Here is a 22,434-nt window from a genome sequence, read left to right as displayed (position 1 = left end):
ATGCACTAGCTCATGGACTCTTGTTAATTACATGAAAGAAAACATAATTTATGTAAGAACTTACCTGATAAATTCATTTCTTTCATATTAACAAGAGTCCATGAGGCCCACCCTTTTTTGTGGTGGTTATGATTTTTTTGTATAAAGCACAATTATTCCAATTCCTTATTTTATATGCTTCGCACTTTTTTTCTTATCACCCCACTTCTTGGCTATTCGTTAAACTGATTTGTGGGTGTGGTGAGGGGTGTATTTATAGGCATTTTAAGGTTTGGGAAACTTTGCCCCTCCTGGTAGGAATGTATATCCCATACGTCACTAGCTCATGGACTCTTGTTAATATGAAAGAAATGAATTTATCAGGTAAGTTCTTACATAAATTATGTTTTTTCTGACAGAGGCCAGAAAAACAAAACTTCTAAACTCTTGTCAAACACTTCATTCCGTTCCTCTTCCTTCCATAGCGCAGTGCATGGAAGTAATAGGTTTGATGGTAGCGGCAATGGACATAGTTCCTTTTGCGCGCATTCATCTAAGACCATTACAACTATGCATGCTCAGTCAGTGGAATGGGGACTATACAGACTTGTCTCCGAAGATACAAGTAAATCAGAGGACCAGAGACTCACTCTGTTGGTGGCTGTCCCTGGACAACCTGTCACAAGGGATGACCTTCCGCAGACCAGAGTGGGTCATTGTCACGACCGACGCCAGTCTGATGGGCTGGGGCGCGGTCTGGGGACCCCTGAAAGCTCAGGGTCTTTGGTCTCGGGAAGAATCTCTTCTACCGATAAATATTCTGGAACTGAGAGCGATATTCAATGCTCTCAAGGCTTGGCCTCAGCTAGCAAAGGCCAAGTTCATATGGTTTCAATCAGACAACATGACGACTGTTGCGTACATCAACCATCAGGGGGGAACAAGGAGTTCCCTGGCGATGGAAGAAGTGACCAAAATCATTCAATGGGCGGAGACTCACTCCTGCCACCTATCTGCAATCCACATCCCAGGAGTGGAAAATTGGGAAGCGGATTTTCTGAGTCGTCAGACATTACATCCGGGGGAGTGGGAACTCCATCCGGAAATCTTTGCCCAAATTACTCAACTGTGGGGCATTCCAGACATGGATCTGATGGCCTCTCGTCAGAACTTCAAGGTTCCTTGCTACGGGTCCAGATCCAGGGATCCCAAGGCGACTCTAGTAGATGCACTAGTAGCACCTTGGACCTTCAAACTAGCTTATGTATTCCCGCCGTTTCCTCTCATCCCCAGGCTGGTAGCCAGGATCAATCAAGAGAGGGCGTCGGTGTTCTTGATAGCTCCTGCGTGGCCACGCAGGACTTGGTATGCAGATCTGGTGAATATGTCATCGGCTCCACCATGGAAGCTACCTTTGAGACGAGACCTTCTTGTTCAAGGTCCGTTCGAACATCCGAATCTGGTCTCACTCCAGCTGACTGCTTGGAGATTGAACGCTTGATCTTATCAAAACGAGGGTTCTCAGATTCTGTTATTGATACTCTTGTTCAGGCCAGAAAGCCTGTAACTAGAAAAATTTACCACAAAATATGGAAAAAATATATCTGTTGGTGTGAATCTAAAGGATTCCCTTGGGACAAGGTAAAGATTCCTAAGATTCTATCCTTTCTTCAAGAAGGATTGGAGAAAGGATTATCTGCAAGTTCCTTGAAGGGACAGATTTCTGCCTTGTCTGTGTTACTTCACAAAAAGCTGGCAGCTGTGCCAGATGTTCAAGCCTTTGTTCAGGCTCTGGTTAGAATCAAGCCTGTTTACAAACCTTTGACTCCTCCTTGGAGTCTCAACTTAGTTCTTTCAGTTCTTCAGGGGGTTCCGTTTGAACCCTTACATTCCGTTGATATTAAGTTATTATCTTGGAAAGTTTTGTTTTTGGTTGCAATTTCTTCTGCTAGAAGAGTTTCAGAATTATCTGCTCTGCAGTGTTCTCCTCCTTATCTGGTGTTCCATGCAGATAAGGTGGTTTTACGTACTAAACCTGGTTTTCTTCCAAAAGTTGTTTCTAACAAAAACATTAACCAGGAGATAGTCGTACCTTCTTTGTGTCCGAAACCAGTTTCGAAGAAGGAACGTTTGTTGCACAATTTGGATGTTGTTCGCGCTCTAAAATTCTATTTAGATGCTACAAAGGATTTTAGACAAACATCTTCCTTGTTTGTTGTTTATTCTGGTAAAAGGAGAGGTCAAAAAGCAACTTCTACCTCTCTCTCTTTTTGGATTAAAAGCATCATCAGATTGGCTTATGTGACTGCCGGACGGCAGCCTCCTGAAAGAATCACAGCTCATTCCACTAGGGCTGTGGCTTCCACATGGGCCTTCAAGAACGAGGCTTCTGTTGATCAGATATGTAGGGCAGCGACTTGGTCTTCACTGCACTCTTTTACCAAATTTTACAAGTTTGATACTTTTGCTTCTTCTGAGGCTATTTTTGGGAGAAAGGTTTTGCAAGCCGTGGTGCCTTCCATTTAGGTGACCTGATTTGCTCCCTCCCTTCATCCGTGTCCTAAAGCTTTGGTATTGGTTCCCACAAGTAAGGATGACGCCGTGGACCGGACACACCTATGTTGGAGAAAACAGAATTTATGTTTACCTTATAAATTACTTTCTCCAACGGTGTGTCCGGTCCACGGCCCGCCCTGGTTTTTTTAATCAGGTCTGATAATTTATTTTCTTTAACTACAGTCACCACGGTATCATATGGTTTCTCCTATGCAAATATTCCTCCTTAACGTCGGTCGAATGACTGGGGTAGGCGGAGCCTAGGAGGGATCATGTGACCAGCTTTGCTGGGCTCTTTGCCATTTCCTGTTGGGGAAGAGAATATCCCACAAGTAAGGATGACGCCGTGGACCGGACACACCGTTGGAGAAAGTAATTTATCAGGTAAACATAAATTCTGTTTTTTATTGTCTGACGAATGGGGCAACACCCCGAAACGTTACATTAAAGGTAACTTTAGGAAATCCTGGCGAGTGCATCCCCATTCTTTACTATATATATATATATATATATAATCTCCACAGACTGAGAGCAGATTAGGCTCAGTTTATCCAGATCCCTTGCACACATCAGGGTTGTGCTGCCAGGCTCCTCCCTCCCGGCCTCTCATTTCTCCCCATTCAGCCAGGACAGCGGGGAATCTGATAGCTGCTGGCCAGTGCCGTCTGGGTCATTCCGCTTCCTGCAGCGGTCCCTGTGCTTGCAGCGTCAGTCTAGTACCAGTGATAAGTGCACGGCGCCACATCTAGCCTAGCTGTGCACCGATCACTGGTAATGTAACTGATAACTTTGTCACCTTTCTGCTCCTATGTTGGAATATATCCGACATTGGACCGCAAGCGGTAAAACCCTTTGTCGGATATATTCCGAAATAGGACTGGAAAGGGTTAAGAGTTAGCACAACACAGTACTAAATGCAAGTCAATAAACAGTCAGTCATGTGATCAGGGGGCTGTCAGGAGATGCTTAGATACAAGGTAATCACAGAGTTAAAAATTATATTAATATGACAGTGTTGGTTATGCAAAACTGGGGAATGGGTAATAAAGGGATTATCTATCTTTTTAAACAATAACAATTCTGGTGTAGACTGTCCCTTTTAATCTAGCTGTGTTCTTGCAAGAGATTGCCAGCCTTTATTTATATATTTATTCAAGTTTTTTTTATTGAAGTTTTAATAAATAAAGGGAAAAATAATAAAGGGATTATCTATCTTTTAAAACAATAAAAAATATATTGTAGACTGTCCCTTTAACTCTACCTTCTCCACTTTCTCTTTTACTCTCCAATCTCTCTCTCTCTCTCTCTCCAATCTCTCTCTCTCTCTCTCTCTCTCTCTCCAATCTCTCTCTCTCTCTCTCCAATCTCTCTCTCTCTCTCTCCAATCTCTCTCTCCAATCTCTCTCTCTCTCTGCCCCATTTACCCTCTCAGAAGTAACAGTCTAAGCACTTATGGGCTCCCTACTCCCCTAGAGCAGTGATTTTTAACCTTTTTTTTGCCGTGGCACACTTTTTTACATTAAAAAATCCTGTGGCACACCACGATCCCAAAATTTTAAAAAAATCACACATTGTAGCCTAATACAGCATATATATATATATATATATATATATATATATATATATATATACACATACACACAAACACACACATACTGTATGTATTGTGCTGTTATGCCATGCCTAATACAAACTACCCCTGCACTGGGAGTAAAAAACAAGCAAAGTTTAAAAAATGTCACACTGTTGTCAGTCTGCCGTAGCACACCTGAGGATCTCTCACGGCACACTAGTGTGCCACGGCACACTGGTTGAAAAACACTGCCCTAGAGGAATAACATATCCTTACACTTTCATGGATCTATAATATCCCTTTAGATAATGGTTTTAGCACATAGCCCAAAATGTGTGTCAGTGCTGCAATAGGAATGTACATTCTGCAAATGCAATGTACCTACTTTGCTACTTACAACATGCCACCATGTGACATATAAACACCAGTTTGTTCTCACAAAGACCAGAGAATTAAGATCCATGATATTAAGATGATATAGTAGTTGAAATAAACCAATAATTTATGCTTTCAGCATTGAATTTTTGATGTTTCATTCTTTGCATACTTCAACCTTTTGTGATTCTTATCATTAATCGTAAAGACTTTTTTTTTAAAAATCCCATTAATTTAAATTGATATAGCACAGTTTAAATAATGAACCTGTTCAACTGTGCAGCTAATAAAAAATAATTCTAGAAAACATCATTTTCAAATCACATTTTAAAGGTCAAACATTAAAAAACTATTTAAAATGATTGCTGAAAGAAGGCTATTTAAGTCATTAGAATGTTCCCCCCCAAAGTGAGTTTAGTTTTGTTTTTTTGTTTTTTATTCCTAGAAAAAGTTACTTTCTTCTGTTAAGTGTGATCAGTCCACGGGTCATCATTACTTCTGGGATATTACTCCTCCCCAACAGGAAGTGCAAGAGGATTCACCCAGCAGAGCTGCATATAGCTCCTCCCCTCTACGTCACTCCCAGTCATTCTCTTGCACCCAACGACTAGATAGGATGTGTGAGAGGACTATGGTGATTATACTTAGTTTTATATCTTCAATCAAAAGTTTGTTATTTTAAAATAGCACCGGAGTGTGTTATTACCTCTCTGGCAGAGTTTGAAGAAGAATCTACCAGAGTTTTGCTATGATTTTAGCCGGAGTAGTTAAGATCATATTGCTGTTCTCGGCCATCTGAGGAGTGAGGTAAACTTCAGATCAGGGGACAGCGGGCAGATGAATCTGCATAGAGGTATGTAGCAGTTTTTATTTTCTGACAATGGAATTGATGAGAAAATCCTGCCATACCGATATAATGTCATGTATGTATACTTTACACTTCAGTATTCTGGGGAATGGTACTTCACTAGAATTACACTGTAAGAAATACATAAAGCTGTTTAATAACTAGAGATTATGTTTAACGTTTTTGCTGGAATGTAAAATCGTTTTCATTTGCTGAGGTACTGTGTGAATAAATGTTTGGGCACTATTTTTCCACTTGGCAGTTGCTTAATCTGTTTTTCTGACAGTTTCTGTTCTCCCTCACTGCTGTGTGTGAGGGGGAGGGGCCGTTTTTTGGCGCTTTTACTATGCATCAAATATTTCAGTCAGCAACTCATTGTATTCCCTGCATGATCCGGTTCATCTCTACAGAGCTCAGGGGTCTTCAAAACTTATTTTGAGGGAGGTAATTTCTCTCAGCAGAGCTGTGAGAATTATAGTTTGACTGAGATAAAAAACGTTTATTCTGTAATTTGTTTCCTGCTTTCAGAATTTGTTATCTTTGCTAATGGGATTAAACCTTTGCTAAAGTTGTGTTGTTTACAAGGATTGAGGCTATAACTGTTTCAATTTATTAATTTTCAACTGTCATAGATCTTCTGTGCTTCTTAAAGGCACAGTACGTTTTAATATTATTCTAATTGAATTGTATTTCCAAGTTGCAAGTTTATTTGCTAGTGTGTTAAACATGTCTGATTCAGAGGATGATACCTGTGTCATTTGCTGCAATGCCAAAGTGGAGCCCAATAGAAATTTATGTACTAACTGTATTGATGCTACTTTAAATAAAAGTCAATCTGTACAAATTGAACAAATTTCACCAAACAACGAGGGGAGAGTTATGCCGACTAACTCGCCTCACGTGTCAGTACCTACATCTCCCGCTCAGAGGGAGGTGCGTGATATTGTAGCGCCGAGTACATCTGGGCGGCCATTACAAATCACATTACAGGATATGGCTACTGTTATGACTGAGGTTTTGGCTAAATTACCAGAACTAAGAGGTAAGCGTGATCATTCTGGGGTGAGAACAGAGTGCGCTGATAATATTAGGGCCATGTCAGACACTGCGTCACAGGTGGCAGAACATGAGGACGGAGAACTTCATTCTGTGGGTGACGGTTCTGATCCAAACAGACTGGATTCAGATATTTCAAATTTTAAATTTAAACTGGAAAACCTCCGTGTATTACTAGGGGAGGTGTTAGCGGCTCTGAATGATTGTAACACAGTTGCAATACCAGAGAAAATGTGTAGGTTGGATAAATATTTTGCGGTACCGACGAGTACTGAGGTTTTTCCTATACCTAAGAGACTTACTGAAATTGTTACTAAGGAGTGGGATAGACCCGGTGTGCCGTTCTCACCCCCTCCGATATTTAGAAAAATGTTTCCAATAGACGCCACCACAAGGGACTTATGGCAAACGGTCCCTAAGGTGGAGGGAGCAGTTTCTACCTTAGCTAAGCGTACCACTATCCCGGTGGAGGATAGCTGTGCTTTTTCAGATCCAATGGATAAAAAGTTAGAGGGTTACCTTAAGAAAATGTTTGTTCAACAAGGTTTTATATTGCAACCCCTTGCATGCATTGCGCCGATCACGGCTGCAGCGGCATTCTGGATTGAGTCTCTGGAAGAGAACATTGGTTCAGCTACTCTGGACGACATTACGGACAGGCTTAGAGTCCTTAAACTAGCTAATTCATTCATTTCGGAGGCCGTAGTACATCTTACTAAACTTACGGCGAAGAATTCAGGATTCGCCATTCAGGCACGCAGGGCGCTGTGGCTAAAATACTGGTCAGCTGATGTTACTTCTAAGTCTAAATTGCTTAATATACCTTTCAAAGGGCAGACCTTATTCGGGCCCGGGTTGAAAGAGATTATCGCTGACATTACAGGAGGTAAAGGCCATGCCCTGCCTCAGGACAAAGCCAAGACTAGACAGTCTAATTTTCGTTCCTTTCGTAATTTCAAAGCAGGAGCAGCATCAACTTCCTCTGCACCAAAACAGGAAGGAGCTGTTGCTCGCTACAGACAAGGCTGGAAACCTAACCAGTCCTGGAACAAGGGCAAGCAGACTAGGAAACCTGCTGCTGCCCCTAAAACAGCATGAATTGAGGGCCCCCGATCCGGGATCGGATCTAGTGGGGGGCAGACTTTCTCTCTTCGCCCAGGCTTGGGCAAGAGATGTTCAGGATCCCTGGGCGCTAGAGATAATATCTCAGGGATACCTTCTGGACTTCAAATACTCTCCTCCAAGAGAGAGATTTCATCTGTCAAGATTGTCAACAATCCAGACAAAGAAAGAGGCATTTCTACGCTGCGTACAAGAGCTCTTGTTAATGGGAGTAATCCATCCAGTTCCACGATCGGAACAGGGACAGGGGTTTTACTCAAATCTGTTTGTGGTTCCCAAAAAAGAGGGAACTTTCAGACCAATCCTGGACTTAAAGATCCTAAACAAATTCCTAAGAGTTCCATCGTTCAAGATGGAGACTATTCGGACAATTTTACCTATGATCCAAGAGGGTCAATACATGACCACTGTAGATTTAAAAGATGCTTACCTTCACATACCGATTCACAAAGATCATTATCGGTACCTAAGGTTTGCCTTCCTAGACAGGCATTACCAGTTTGTGGCTCTTCCATTCGGATTGGCTACAGCTCCAAGAATCTTCACAAAGGTTCTGGGTGCTCTTCTGGCGGTACTAAGACCGCGGGGAATCTCGGTAGCTCCATACCTAGACGACATTCTGATACAAGCTTCAAGCTTTCAAACTGCCAAGTCTCATACAGAGTTAGTGCTGGCATTTCTAAGGTCACATGGATGGAAGGTGAACGAAAAGAAAAGTTCACTCGTTCCACTCACAAGAGTTCCCTTCCTGGGGACTCTTATAGATTCTGTAGAAATGAAGATTTACCTGACAGAGGACAGGCTAACAAGACTTCAAAGTGCTTGCCGCACCCTTCATTCCATTCAACACCCGTCAGTGGCTCAATGCATGGAGGTAATCGGCTTAATGGTAGCGGCAATGGACATAGTACCCTTTGCACGCTTACACCTCAGACCACTGCAACTGTGCATGCTAAGTCAGTGGAATGGGGATTACTCAGACTTATCCCCTTCTCTGAATCTGGATCAAGAGACCAGAAATTCTCTTCTATGGTGGCTTTCTCGGCCACATCTGTCCAGGGGGATGCCATTCAGCAGACCAGACTGGACAATTGTAACAACAGACGCCAGCCTTCTAGGTTGGGGTGCCGTCTGGAATTCTCTGAAGGCTCAGGGACAATGGAGTCAGGAGGAGAGTCTCCTGCCAATAAACATTCTGGAATTGAGAGCAGTTCTCAATGCCCTCCTGGCTTGGCCCCAGTTGACAACTCGGGGGTTCATCAGGTTTCAGTCGGACAACATCACGACTGTAGCTTACATCAACCATCAGGGAGGGACAAGAAGCTCCCTAGCTATGATGGAAGTATCAAAGATAATTTGCTGGGCAGAGTCTCACTCTTGCCACCTGTCAGCAATCCACATCCCGGGAGTGGAGAACTGGGAGGCGGATTTCTTAAGTCGTCAGACTTTTCATCCGGGGGAGTGGGAACTTCATCCGGAGTTCTTTGCCCAAATACTTCGACGTTGGGGCAAACCAGAGATAGATCTCATGGCGTCTCGACAGAACGCCAAGCTTCCTCGTTACGGGTCCAGATCCAGGGATCCAGGAGCAGTCCTGATAGATGCTCTGACAGCACCTTGGGACTTCAGGATGGCTTACGTGTTTCCACCCTTCCCGTTGCTTCCTCGATTGATTGCCAGAATCAAACAAGAGAGAGCATCAGTGATTCTAATAGCACCTGCGTGGCCACGCAGGACTTGGTATGCAGACCTGGTGGACATGTCATCCTGTCCACCTTGGTCTCTACCTCTGAAACAGGACCTTCTGATACAGGGTCCCTTCAAACATCAAAATCTAACTTCTCTGAAGCTGACTGCTTGGAAATTGAACGCTTGATTTTATCAAGACGTGGATTTTCTGAGTCAGTTATTGATACCTTAATACAGGCTAGGAAACCTGTTACCAGAAAGATTTACCATAAGATATGGCGTAAATACCTATATTGGTGTGAATCCAAAGGTTACTCTTGGAGTAAGGTTAGGATTCCTAGGATATTGTCTTTTCTACAAGAAGGTTTAGAAAAGGGTTTATCTGCTAGTTCATTAAAGGGACAGATCTCAGCTCTGTCCATTCTGTTACACAAACGTCTGTCAGAAGTTCCTGACGTCCAGGCTTTTTGTCAGGCTTTGGCCAGAATTAAGCCTGTGTTTAAAACTGTTGCTCCACCATGGAGTTTAAACCTTGTTCTTAATGTTTTACAGGGCGTTCCGTTTGAACCCCTTCATTCCATTGATATAAAGTTGTTATCTTGGAAAGTTCTATTTTTAATGGCTATTTCCTCGGCTCGAAGAGTCTCTGAATTATCAGCCTTACATTGTGATTCTCCTTATTTGATTTTTCATTCGGATAAGGTAGTCCTGCGTACTAAACCTGGGTTCTTACCTAAGGTAGTTACTAACAGGAATATCAATCAAGAGATTGTTGTTCCTTCTTTATGCCCAAATCCTTCTTCAAAGAAGGAACGTCTACTGCACAACCTGGATGTAGTCCGTGCTCTAAAATTTTACTTACAGGCAACTAAGGAATTTCGACAAACGTCTTCTCTGTTTGTCATTTACTCTGGGCAGAGGAGAGGTCAAAAAGCTTCCGCTACCTCTCTTTCTTTTTGGCTTCGTAGCATAATTCGTTTAGCTTATGAGACTACTGGACAGCAGCCTCCTGAAAGAATTACAGCTCATTCTACTAGAGCTGTGGCTTCCACTTGGGCCTTCAAGAATGAGGCCTCTGTTGAACAGATTTGCAAGGCTGCAACTTGGTCTTCGCTTCATACTTTTTCCAAATTTTACAAATTTGACACTTTTGCTTCATCGGAGGCTATTTTTGGGAGAAAGGTTCTTCAGGCAGTGGTTCCTTCTGTATAAAGAGCCTGCCTATCCCTCCCGTCATCCGTGTACTTTTGCTTTGGTATTGGTATCCCAGAAGTAATGATGACCCGTGGACTGATCACACTTAACAGAAGAAAACATAATTTATGCTTACCTGATAAATTCCTTTCTTCTGTAGTGTGATCAGTCCACGGCCCGCCCTGTTTTTAAGGCAGGTAAATATTTTTTAATTTATACTCCAGTCACCACTTCACCCTTGGCTTCTCCTTTCTCGTTGGTCCTTGGTCGAATGACTGGGAGTGACGTAGAGGGGAGGAGCTATATGCAGCTCTGCTGGGTGAATCCTCTTGCACTTCCTGTTGGGGAGGAGTAATATCCCAGAAGTAATGATGACCCGTGGACTGATCACACTACAGAAGAAAGGAATTTATCAGGTAAGCATAAATTATGTTTTTTTGGGAAGTAAGAGAGTTAAACTATATTTCTTTCATGTAATTAGCAAGAGTCCATGAGCTAGTGACGTATGGGATATACATTCCTACCAGGAGGGGCAAAGTTTCCCAAACCTTAAAATGCCTATAAATACACCCCTCACCACACCCACAATTCAGTTTTACAAACTTTGCCTCCGATGGAGGTGGTGAAGTAAGTTTGTGCTAGATTCTACGTTGATATGCGCTCCGCAGCAAGTTGGAGCCCGGTTTTCCTCTCAGCGTGCAGTGAATGTCAGAGGGATGTGAGGAGAGTATTTCCTATTTGAATGCAGTGATCTCCTTCTAAGGGGTCTATTTCATAGGTTCTCTGTTATCGGTCGTAGAGATTCATCTCTTACCTCCCTTTTCAGATCGACGATATACTCTTATATATACCATTACCTCTGCTGATTCTCGTTTCAGTACTGGTTTGGCTTTCTACAAACATGTAGATGAGTGTCCTGGGGTAAGTAAATCTTATTTTCTGTGACACTCTAAGCTATGGTTGGGCACTTTGTTTTTAAAGTTCTAAATATATGTATTCAAACATTTATTTGCCTTGACTCAGAATGTTCAACTTTCCTTATTTTTCAGACAGTCAGTTTCATATTTGGGATAATGCATTTGAATTAATCATTTTTTCAATTTGACTCTTTTTTTCCTGTGGGCTGTTAGGCTCGCGGGGGCTGAAAATGCTTCATTTTATTGCGTCATTCTTGGCGCGGACTTTTTTGGCGCAAAAATTATTTTCCGTTTCCGGCGTCATACGTGTCGCCGGAAGTTGCGTCATTTTTTTGACGTTATTTTGCGCCAAAAATGTCGGCGTTCCGGATGTGGCGTCATTTTTGGCGCCAAAAGCATTTAGGCGCCAAATAATGTGGGCGTCTTATTTGGCGCTAAAAAATAAGGGCGTCGCTTTTGTCTCCACATTATTTAAGTCTTATTTTTTCATTGCTTCTGGTTGCTAGAAGCTTGTTCTTTGGCATTTTTTTCCCATTCCTGAAACTGTCATTTAAGGAATTTGATCAATTTTGCTTTATATGTTGTTTTTTCTCTTACATATTGCAAGATGTCTCACGTTGCATCTGAGTCAGAAGATACTACAGGAAAATCGCTGTCTAGTGCTGGAGCTACCAAGCTAAGTGTATCTGCTATAATTTTTGGTATCTGTTTCTCCAGCTGTTGTTTGTATTGCATGTCATGACAAACTTATTAATGCAGATAAAATTTCCTTTAGTACTGTTACATTACCTGTTGCTGTTCCGTCAACATCTAATTTTCAGAGTGTTCCTGATAAACATAAGAGATTTTATTTTTTAAATCCATTAAGAAGGCTATGTCTGTTATTTCTCCTTCTAGTTTACATAAAAGTCTTTTAAAACTTCTCTTTTTTCAGATGAATTTTTAAATGAACATCATCATTCTGATACTGATAATGGTTCTTCTGGTTCAGAGGTTTCTGTCTCAGAGGTTGATGCTGATAAATCTTTGTATTTGTTCAAGATGGAATTTATTCGTTCTTTATTTAAGAAGTATTAATTGCATTAGAAATAGAGGATTCTGGTCCTCTTGATACTAAATCTAAACGTTTAAATAAGGTTTTTTAAATCTCCTGTAGTTATTCCAGAAGTGTTTAATCTCCCTGATGCTATTTCTGAAGTAATTTCCAGGGAATGGAATAATTTGGGTAATTCTTTTACTCCTTCTAAACGTTTAAGCAATTATATCCTGTGCCATCTGACAGATTAGAGTTTTTTTGGGACAAAATCCCTAGGGTTATGGGGCTGTCCCTACTCCTGCTAAATATGCTACTATTCCTACGGCAGATAGTAATTCATTTAAGGATCCTTTAGATAGGAAAATTGTATCCTTTCTAAGAAAAGCTTACTTATGTTCAGGTAATCTTCTTTGACCTGCTATATTTTTAGCGGATGTTGCTGCAGCTTCAACTTTTTGGTTAGAAGCTTTAGCGCAACAAATAACAGATCATAATTTTATAGCATTATTATTATTCTATAACATGCTAATAATTTTATTGGTGATACCATCTTTTGATATCATTAGTGTTGATGTCAGGTATATGTCTCTAGCTATTTTAGCTAGAAAAGCTTTATGGATTAAACTTGGAATGCTGATATGTCTTCTAAGTCAACTTTGCTTTCCTTTTCTTTCCAGGGTAATAAATTATTATTTCAACTGTTTCTGGAAGGAAGGGAACTTTTTTACCAAAGGATAAAAAATCTAAGGTAAATTTAGGTCTAATAATCATTTTCGTTCCTTTCCTCACAATAAGGAACAAAAGCCTGATCCTTCATCCTCAGGAGCGGTATCAGTTTGGAAACTATTTCCAGTTTGGAATATATCCAAGCCTTATAGAAAACGTATAGCCAGCTCCTAAGTACCCATGAAGGTGCGGACCTTATTCCAGCTCAGCTGGTATGGGGCAGATTACGTTTTCTTCAAAGAAATTTTGATCAATTCCGTTCTCAATTTCTGGTTTCAGACCATTGTTTCAGAAAGGTACAGAATTGGCTTCAGTTACGGCCTCCTGCTAAGAGATTTTTTTCTTTCCCGTGTCCCAGTTAACACAGCAAAGGCTCAGCATTTCTGAAATGTGTTTCAGATCTAGAGTTGGCTGGAGTAATTATGCCAGTTCCAGTTCTGGAACAGGGGCTGGGGTTTTATTTTATCTCTTCATTGTACCAAAGAAGGTCAATTCCTTCAGACCAGTTCCGGATCTATCAATATTGAATCGTTATGTAAGGATACCAACATTCAGTTTCTGTAGGACTGTCCTGCCTTTTGTTTAGCAAGGGCATTATATGTCTACGATAGATTTACAGGATGTGTATCTGCATATTCCGATTCATCCAGATCACTTTTAGTGTCTGAGATTCTCTTTTTAGACAAGCATTACCAGTTTTGTGGCTCTACCGTTTGGCCTAGCCTCAGTTCCAAGAATTTTTTTCAAAGGTTCTCGGTGCCCTTCTTTCTGTAATCAGAGAACAGGGTTTTGGTATTTCCTTATTGGACGATATCTGGGTACTTGCTCAGTCTTCTCATTTTCGAAGAATCTCATACGAATCGACTTGTGTTGTTTCTTCAAGTTCATGGTTGGAGGATTAATTTACCAATCAGTTCATTAATTCCTCAGACAAGGGTAACCTTTTTAGGTTTCTAGAATAGATTCAGTGTCTATGACTCTGTCCTTGTCAGACAAGAGAAGTTTAACATTGATTTCAGCTTGTCAAAACCTTCGGTCACAATCATTCCCTTTGGTAGCCTTATGCATGGAAATTTTAGGTCTTAGGACTGCCGCACACATGCGACCTCTTCAGCTCTGTATGCTGAACCAATGGTGCAGGGATTACTCAAAGATATCTCAATTAATATCTTTAAACCGATTATACGACACTCTCTGACATGGTGGACAGATCACCATCGTTTAGTTCAGGGGGCTTCTTTGTTCTTCCGACCTGGACTATAATCTCAACAGATGCAAGTCTTACAGGTTGGGGAGCTGTGTGGGGGTATCTGACGGCACAAGGGGTTTGGGAATCTCAGGAGGTGAGATTTCCGATCAATATTTTGGAACTCCGTGCAATTTCAGAGCTCTTCAGTCTTGGTCTCTTCTGAAGAGAGAGTTGTTCATTTGTTTTCAGATAGACAATGTCACAACTGTGGCATACATCAATCATCAAGGAGGGACTCACAGTCCTCTGGCTATGAAAGAAGTATCTCGAATTTTGGTTTGGGCGGAATCCAGCTCCTGTCTAATCTCTGCGGTTCATATCCCAGGTATGGAAAGCGGATTATCTCAGTCGCCAAACGTTGCACCTGGGCGAATGGTCTTCACCCAGAGGTATTTCCTCAGATTGTTCAAATGTGGGAACTCCCAGAAATAGATCTGATGGCTTCTCATCTAAACAAGAAACTTCCCTGGTATCTGTCCGGATCCAGGGATCCTCGGGCGGAGGCAGTGGATGCATTTTCTCTTCCTTACAAGTGTCATCCTGCCTATATCTTTCCGCCTCTAGTTCTTCTTCCAAGGGTATTCTCCAATATTCTAAAGGAATGCTCGTTTGTCCTGCTGGTAGCTCCAGCATGGCCTCACAGGTTTTGGTATGCGGATCTTGTCCGGATGGTCTCTTGCCAGCTGTGGACTCTTCCGTTAAGACCAGTATTTCTGTCTCAAGGTTCTTTTTTCCATCAGGATCTCAAAACCTTAATTTTAAGGTGTGGAGTTTGAACGCTTGATTCTTGGTCAAAGAGGTTTCTCTGACTCTGTGATTGATACTATGTGACAGGCTCGTAAATCTGTATCTAGAGAGATATATTATAGAGTCTGGAAGACTTATATTTCTTCAGGATGGTTTAGATAAAGGTTTGTCCGCAAGTTTCTTGAAAGACAAATCTCTGCTCTTTCTGTTCTTTTTCACAGAAGGATTGCTAATCTTCCTGATATTCATTGTTTTGTACAAGCTTTGGTTTGTATAAAACCTGTCATTAAGTCAATTTCTCCTCCTTGGAGTTTGAATTTGGTTCTGGGGGCTCTTCAAGCTCCTCCTTTTGAACCCATGCATTCTTTGGTCATTATATTACTTTCTTGGAAAGTTTTGTTTCTTTTGGCCATCTCTTCTGCCAGAAGAGTCTCTGAATTATCTACTCTTTTTTGTGAGTCTCCTTTTCTGATTTTGCATCAGGATAAGGCGGTGCTGCGAACTTCTTTTGAATTTTTTACCTAAGGTTGTGAATTCTAACAACATTAGTAGAGAAATTGTGGTTCCTTCATTATGTCCTAATCCTATGAATTCTAAGGAGAAATCATTGCATTCTTTGGATGCTGTTAGAGCTTTGTAATATTATGTTGAAGCTATTAAGTCTTTCCGAAAGACTTCTAGTCTATTTGTCATCTTTTCCGGTTCTAGAAAAGACCAGAAAGCTTTTGCCATTTCTTTGGCATCTTGGTTGAAATCTTTATTTCATCATGCCTATGTTGAGTCGGGTAACACTCAGCCTCAAAGGATTACAGCTCATTCTACTAGGTTAGTTTCTACTTCCTGGGCGTTTAAGAATGAAGCTTCGGTTGATCAGATTTGCAAAACAGCAACTTGGTCCTCTTTGCATACTTTTACTAAATTCTACCATTTTGATGTGTTTTCTTCTTCTGAAGCAGTTTTTGGTAGAAACGTACTTCAGGCAGTGGTTTCAGTTTGAATCTTCTGCTTATGTTTTTTCATTAAAAATTTTATTCTGGGTGTGGATTATTTTCAGCAGGAATTGGCTGTCTTTATTTTATCCCTCCCTCTCTAGTGACTCTTGTGTGGAAAGATCCACATCTTGGGTAATCATTATCCCATACGTCACTAGCTCATGGACTCTTGCTAATTACATGAAAGAAAACATAATTTATGTAAGAACTTACCTGATAAATTCATTTCTTTCATATTAGCAAGAGTCCATGAGGCCCGCCCTTTTTTGTGGTGGTTTTGATTTTTTTGTATAATGCACAATTATTCCAATTCCTTATTTTATATGCTTTCGCACTTTTTTCTTATCACCCCACTTCTTGGCTATTCGTTAAACTGAATTGTGGGTGTGGTGAGGGGTGTATTTATAGGCATTTTAAGGTTTGGGAAACTTTGCCCCTCCTGGTAGGAATGTATATCCCATACGTCACTAGCTCATGGACTCTTGCTAATATGAAAGAAATGAATTTATCAGGTAAGTTCTTACATAAATTATGTTTTTTAATTTAGATGCTGAGAAGTCTACCATGCAGTTAATCTTAAAGGGACAGTGAACTCCTTGTATTTAAAGGGACAATAATCAAAATGTAACTTTCGTGGTTTAGATAGAGCATGCATTTTTAAACAACTTTCCAATTTACTTCTAGCATCTAATATTCTTTGTTCTCTTTGTATCCTCTGTTAAAGTTTTTTTGCTAATCAAAATATATTGCAAAAAGGCCTTGATTTAAAACTGAAATTCACCCATGCACATTTCAATTTTTACCTTTTATCCCATCAAGGTGTTTGCTGTCGCTTTTAACTCACTTGTACCGTATACAAAAAAAAAAGATTCTCCTGTCCATTTCAACAGGCAGTGCTTTTGTGAAAGAGGGGTTTCTGTTTTTAGATGTTATTGCATCTGTACAAGTACAGTATTTTACTGTCATACACATTTGTTTTATTGTTGAGATAATGTAGACATGTTTTTTAGAAGCCTCAAATAATCGCTAGCTTTTTGGAAGTACTTTATATAACCTTAAAACTTAAATAATATGATTTGGTCTAGTTACGTGTAAGACAGAACATAATGAAGGATCAACAACATGAGATAAGATCTTTAAACAATTGTACAGCACATTAATTAATTTGTCTCTTCCTTTGTGTACTACAGGTATAGCTAAATGCCTGGAGCCAGTGACTGGTCAGTTGAGTAGTACTATAGCTACAAAACTTACTGCTGTAGAGGGTTCATTGAAAGAGAACGTCTCCAAGATGATTAAATCAAAGGTAAGTACATTATCTTCAGCAGAAGGTCGTCATAATTAATTTACTAGACTGTTGTATCTACTGGAAATTATTATAAACCATTATTCTTTCCTAAGATATGGTGAGTCCACAACGTCCTCAATTACTGTTAAGAATATCACTCCTGGCCAGCAGGAGTAGGCAAAGAGCACCACAGCCAAGATTTTAAGTATCACTCCCCTTCCCACAAACCCCAGTCATTCTCTTTGCCTTCGGTGCAAGGAGGAGGGTAAGTTTTGGTGTCTGAAGAAATTGGATTTATTTCACTTCAATCAAGATTTTATTATTTTAGAACAGAGTAGGTCACTCTGTTCCTTCCCCTTTTTCAAGGATTGGGTCTAGCTTTGCTCCACATTAGTCTCTTCAGTAAGGGCAGTGGTGGCTTTAAAGCAGTTAGGAACTTGTAAGGTGGGCCTTGCTGCGTTTTCCTAAAATATTTGCTGCCCATGGTATAGAAAGCCAGAGTAGGTTTGCTCTGTTCTTTCTCTTCTTCAGGTCTCTGTGAGGAGAATGTGTCCTCTCATACCTTGTGAGCTGTCCTCCTGCCGGACGGCCAGACTGCAGGTAAGTGCCTTTTTGTCTTCTGGGTATTGGAGAACGTGCACTACTTATGGAATGTAAACTGCAGACTTATATGGGACATTTATGTCCTTGGGAAGGATATCTTATAGCAGGATGCAGGCACTTTTTGTGAAAGGAGACTAAAGATTAATACTTTTATGATAGAGTATTACCTGAAAATTTGGCTCATGTGTATATCGCTTAGAGCCTTATTGGGGATTAATAATACCTCTAATTGATTGTTATGCCTCTTGAATTATATAATGATTCAATGAAAAAGTTGGGCTATTTGTGCTGTGTCACTGTAGACACAGTGTATATTGAACAGGCTTTAAGAAGTTTTCTTTATTACACAAACTCTGATGCGTTATTTTCTTTGGGAGCGCGCTCTTTCACTTTGGGAGCGGCGCCACTACTATTGCCTTATTTCTTGACTACTTCATTGGCTTTGTGCAAATCATTTTACAGACCATTCACTTCTTTGTAGGAAGCTGTCTGTTTGTACACTGATATACCTCATCGGCCGAATGAAGCCCGATGTTAGTCATTTGCGCGCTTCATTCTTATGCCGATCCCATGTTCCTGCCTCATTCTTAGTTTGAGAAGACGGAGCGGTGCCATTACAGCTTTGATGGGTCCGGTAATGTGACCCCGCCTCCTTCTCCGGTTGAGAAAGGAGCGGCATCATCATTTGGATGTCTGTGTATTTAGAGCCTTTTATAGCCTAGTGAGTTGTGTTTAGTTCTTTGAGCAAGAGACTACATGGCAATGTTGTAGTAGAACAGGTTGCATGTGTGACAAGCGCTTTCTGAAAGCTAACAAAAATTTTCTGTAAATCTCTAAAATGGGGATTTTATCGGAATAGTTGCGCATTCCTGTTATGACGTCACGTGTCTCTCAGCTCTGCTATTCCAGAGCTGAGCGGCGTTTAGTGATTCTGATAGTTTTTTTTTTGTACAATTACTGATCTCAAACACAAACACTCCCTCTCAATGTGTATGTTCATATTTGAATCCTTAAAGGGACAGTAAAGTAAAAAAAAAATCTTTCATGATTTAAATAGGGCATGTAATTTTAAACAAATTTCCAATTTACTTTTATTACCAATTTTGCTTTGTTCTCTTGGTATTCTTAGTTGAAAGCTAAATCTAGGAGGTTCATGTGCTAATTTCTTAGACTTTGAAGACTGCCTCTAATCTGAAAGCATTTTGACAGTTTTTCACCACTAGAAGGCGTTAGTTCATGTGTTTCATATAGATAACATTGAGCTCAGGCACGTGAAGCTCCTAGGAGTCAGAACAGATTGGCTAAAAAATGCATGTCTGTCAAAAGAACTGAAATAAGGGGGCAGTTTGCAGAGGCATAAATAAAAGGTAATCACAGAGGTAAAAAGTATATTGTAACTGTGTTGGTTATGCAAAATTGGGGAATGGGTAATAAAGGTATTATCAACCTTTTTAAACAATAAAAATTATGGTGTTTACTGTCCCTTTAAGTTAAAGGTTTATTTAATAAAGTTATACTCCACTGTTGTTTAGGGGTAGTCATCCAGGAGTAAATCCAGTCTAGGATATGTATAATCTTTTTTGAATTAAGTGATTTGGGACATACAGTATGTTCAGGGTTCTGGAACAGAGTCTGTCCCTAGTATCAGATGGTTTTTGGCTCTTGAGGACCAAGTTGTTTTTCCTAAGAATTTTTGTTCCTCATAATTAGAATACATCTTTTAAATAAAATAAAGATATTCTTGTTTGAGTCTCTCGTCTCTAAGGACAATTTTCAACTGCTTAATTTGTCTATGAAATTCTGTGCTGCATGTTCAGCAAATGTTATTAAATGTACTGATAGGTCGGAGCCTCATGTCTCCCAGGATGACACTGTTCAGGCAATGCCACAGCTTTCTCCTTAAACGTCCCAAGCTTCTGTGGTGTCACATTCAGTGCCCTGCAGTTACTTTCAATCTCCTGGAGGAGTGTATGCCTGCAGATTTTGCAGCTTTATCTGATTTTCCTTTCCTACAGGGAAAACGCAAGAGGAAATTTTGAAGATTCGGTTAGTAAGGTTTCTGTTCCACTTTATGCTACACAGGTTACTCTCTCTCCTAAGTGGTGAGGAGGATTCGCCAGTAGTTGCTGAGGGTGAAATCTCAGATTCGGACAGTATAATTCCTTCATCTGATGCTGAAGTGGTGACCTTGTGTATTGCTACAGGTGGTTTTGGCTACTTGGACAACACTGATTCCTCTGTCGTTGTCAACCCTTGGGAGTTTAGTAAACTTTATCATTTCTATGAGGTTCCTTCCTATGTGGAAGTGTTCTAGACGTGCTATGGCGTTTTTTTCACAGGAATAGGAGAAGCTAGGGATACTTTTCTCCCTATCTCCCGTTCTTTAAAGGATTTTTCCTGTCGCCGGCTCCATTAAATGCACGGTGCTTTAAGTAGAAGGGACCATTTCTAGTATGGCTCAAAGATTTCGATCCCTATAGAGGATACCTGCTCCTTTACGGATGCATGAACAAGAAGCTGGAGGTTTGTTTGATCATCTAGGTTTTCATGAAAACCTACAGTTTGTGTTGCCACTGTGTCAAGTGCGGCATCTTTTTGATGCATGCCTTATCTAATTAAACTTACTGTGCTAGCCCACAGGGCGTTGTGGTTGAACTCTTGGTCAGCTGAGAAGACCTGTAGCTTAGTGGTGCAGCTTAGGCTTTACAAATCTGCAGATGCAGGTTCAATATCCAATTTGACCTAGACTTGGGTCTATCGTGGCCATATTTGGAATATATTTAATGATTCCTCCAAGTTCAAGCTTCTGGTGTTTCCTTAAAAGGGTGAGACCTTGTTTGGACCTGGTCTGGCAGAATTGATATCTGAATTTATGGGTGGATAAGCTTTTCTACCACAGGTCAAGAGGAATGGACTAAAGAAAATTCTTCCTTTTCTTTTTACTGCAGGGACAGTCAATTCGTCTTGGTCCAGGGAGAAGCAATCTATTCTTCCCATGGGCTGAATTCTCCTTTTGGAGTATCTTCAGTCCAGGTTTGATGGGAGGCATTCTTGAACTGGGTTCAGGGCCTTCCTCCCTGGGAGTGATAGCTCCAGTTCCGGTAGGTGGAACGGGGTCTAGGTATTTCTTCTCAAGTTTCTCAGAGTGCTGTCCTTCAACTAGATTCTCTTTTGGTTCGAGGGTCTATTCATGACGAACATAGACCTGAAGGATCTGTATCTTCGGGTTCCCATGCTTCGGGATCTTCTCTTAATTCCTGAGATTTGCTATCCTAGAAAGTCTTTCGGGTCTCGAAGTTGCAGGGAGTACCTCTTCCTGGTCAATATATGATTCAGGTGCCATTCTTCCTTCGAGCAATCTCTTTCGAGAGATCTTGTATTTTCCCCAGATTCACTTCCCATCCATGGAAATGTAGAAGAGTTCCCTTGTTCCAGCTACATGGCTGATTTTCTTAGGGACCTTAATAAATTCTATATCTACGAGAATATTTCTAACAGAGGTCAGAAAATCAAAGATTTCTTCCTCTCTCTACGGTCTACTGTTCAACAGCAAGCTCTTGTGGTCCGGTAGATAGTTTAGCAATCTTGTACCAGAGGGTTCGGAGTTTAAAACCAGCTGCAGCTGATTTTCCCTTCTTTTTTTCAGTGGCTTTATTTATGGAGGTAATTGGCCTTATCGTTCCATGAACATCATCCCTTTGGATCAAGTCCATTTGAGAGCTCTGCATTTTTGCATGCTCAGTTAATTGTTGACCATTTGGAACTCTCTTCCGTGGTGGTTTTCTCAGGGGTAACTGTCTCAGGGCACATTTGCTTCCGAAGACATTCCTGGGTGATTGTGACCACGGTCGCCAGCCTGCTGGGTTGGGGAGCAGTCTGAGACTTGTTAGGGCGCAAGGACTTTGGACTCAAGAGGAGTCTGCTCTCTGCATAAAAATCTTGGAGTTGAGAGCGGTTTTCAGTGTTCTGAGGGTTTGGCCTCAGTTGTTCTTAACCCGGTTTATCAGGTTCCAGTCGGACATTGTCACTTCAGTGGCTTAAAGCAACCACCGGGGAGGAGCTCGGGATTCCTTAGCCTTGTAGTAGGTGACTCAGATTGTTTATCTGCCCTCTGCATTCCAGAGGTTGACAACTGGGAGCAGATTTCCTGAGCAGACAGTTGTTTCATCCCGGGGAATGGATTCCCCATCCGGAGGTGTTCTCCAGGTTATCCCTCAATTGGGGGGTGCCGGAGTTGGATATGTTGGCATCCCTGCAGAATGCTAAGCTTCATGTCCCGAGATTCGCAGGTCGCCCTGATAGATGCCGGCGGTTCCTTGGGATTTCAGACTAGCATATTTGTTTCCTTCGTTTTGCTCTACTTTCAAGAGTCATTGTTTGTATCAAAGGGGAGAGTGCATCGGTAATTCTAATGGGTCCTGCATGGTTTCGCAGGATCTGGTATGCTGACCTAGTGAAGATGTCATCTCTTCCAACTTGGAGTTT

General features: G+C 41.0%; 1 protein-coding gene across 1 annotated transcript in view; it reads left to right on the top strand.

The window, feature by feature from the left end:
• The window catches only part of EDC4 (enhancer of mRNA decapping 4), a 425,877-nt gene that overhangs the window by 309,748 nt on the left and 93,695 nt on the right, over positions 1 to 22,434 (top strand). Inside the window, exons 21-22 of the mRNA XM_053715906.1 lie at positions 16,878 to 16,909; positions 17,249 to 17,364. Of these exons, the coding sequence (XP_053571881.1) occupies positions 16,878 to 16,909; positions 17,249 to 17,364 (148 nt within the window). The remainder of the gene's footprint in view (positions 1 to 16,877; positions 16,910 to 17,248; positions 17,365 to 22,434) is intronic.

Source organism: Bombina bombina, chromosome 1 (assembly GCF_027579735.1).
Source record: "Bombina bombina isolate aBomBom1 chromosome 1, aBomBom1.pri, whole genome shotgun sequence".
Lineage (NCBI taxonomy): Eukaryota > Metazoa > Chordata > Amphibia > Anura > Bombinatoridae > Bombina > Bombina bombina.
This window is presented reverse-complemented; position numbering and strand designations above follow the sequence as displayed.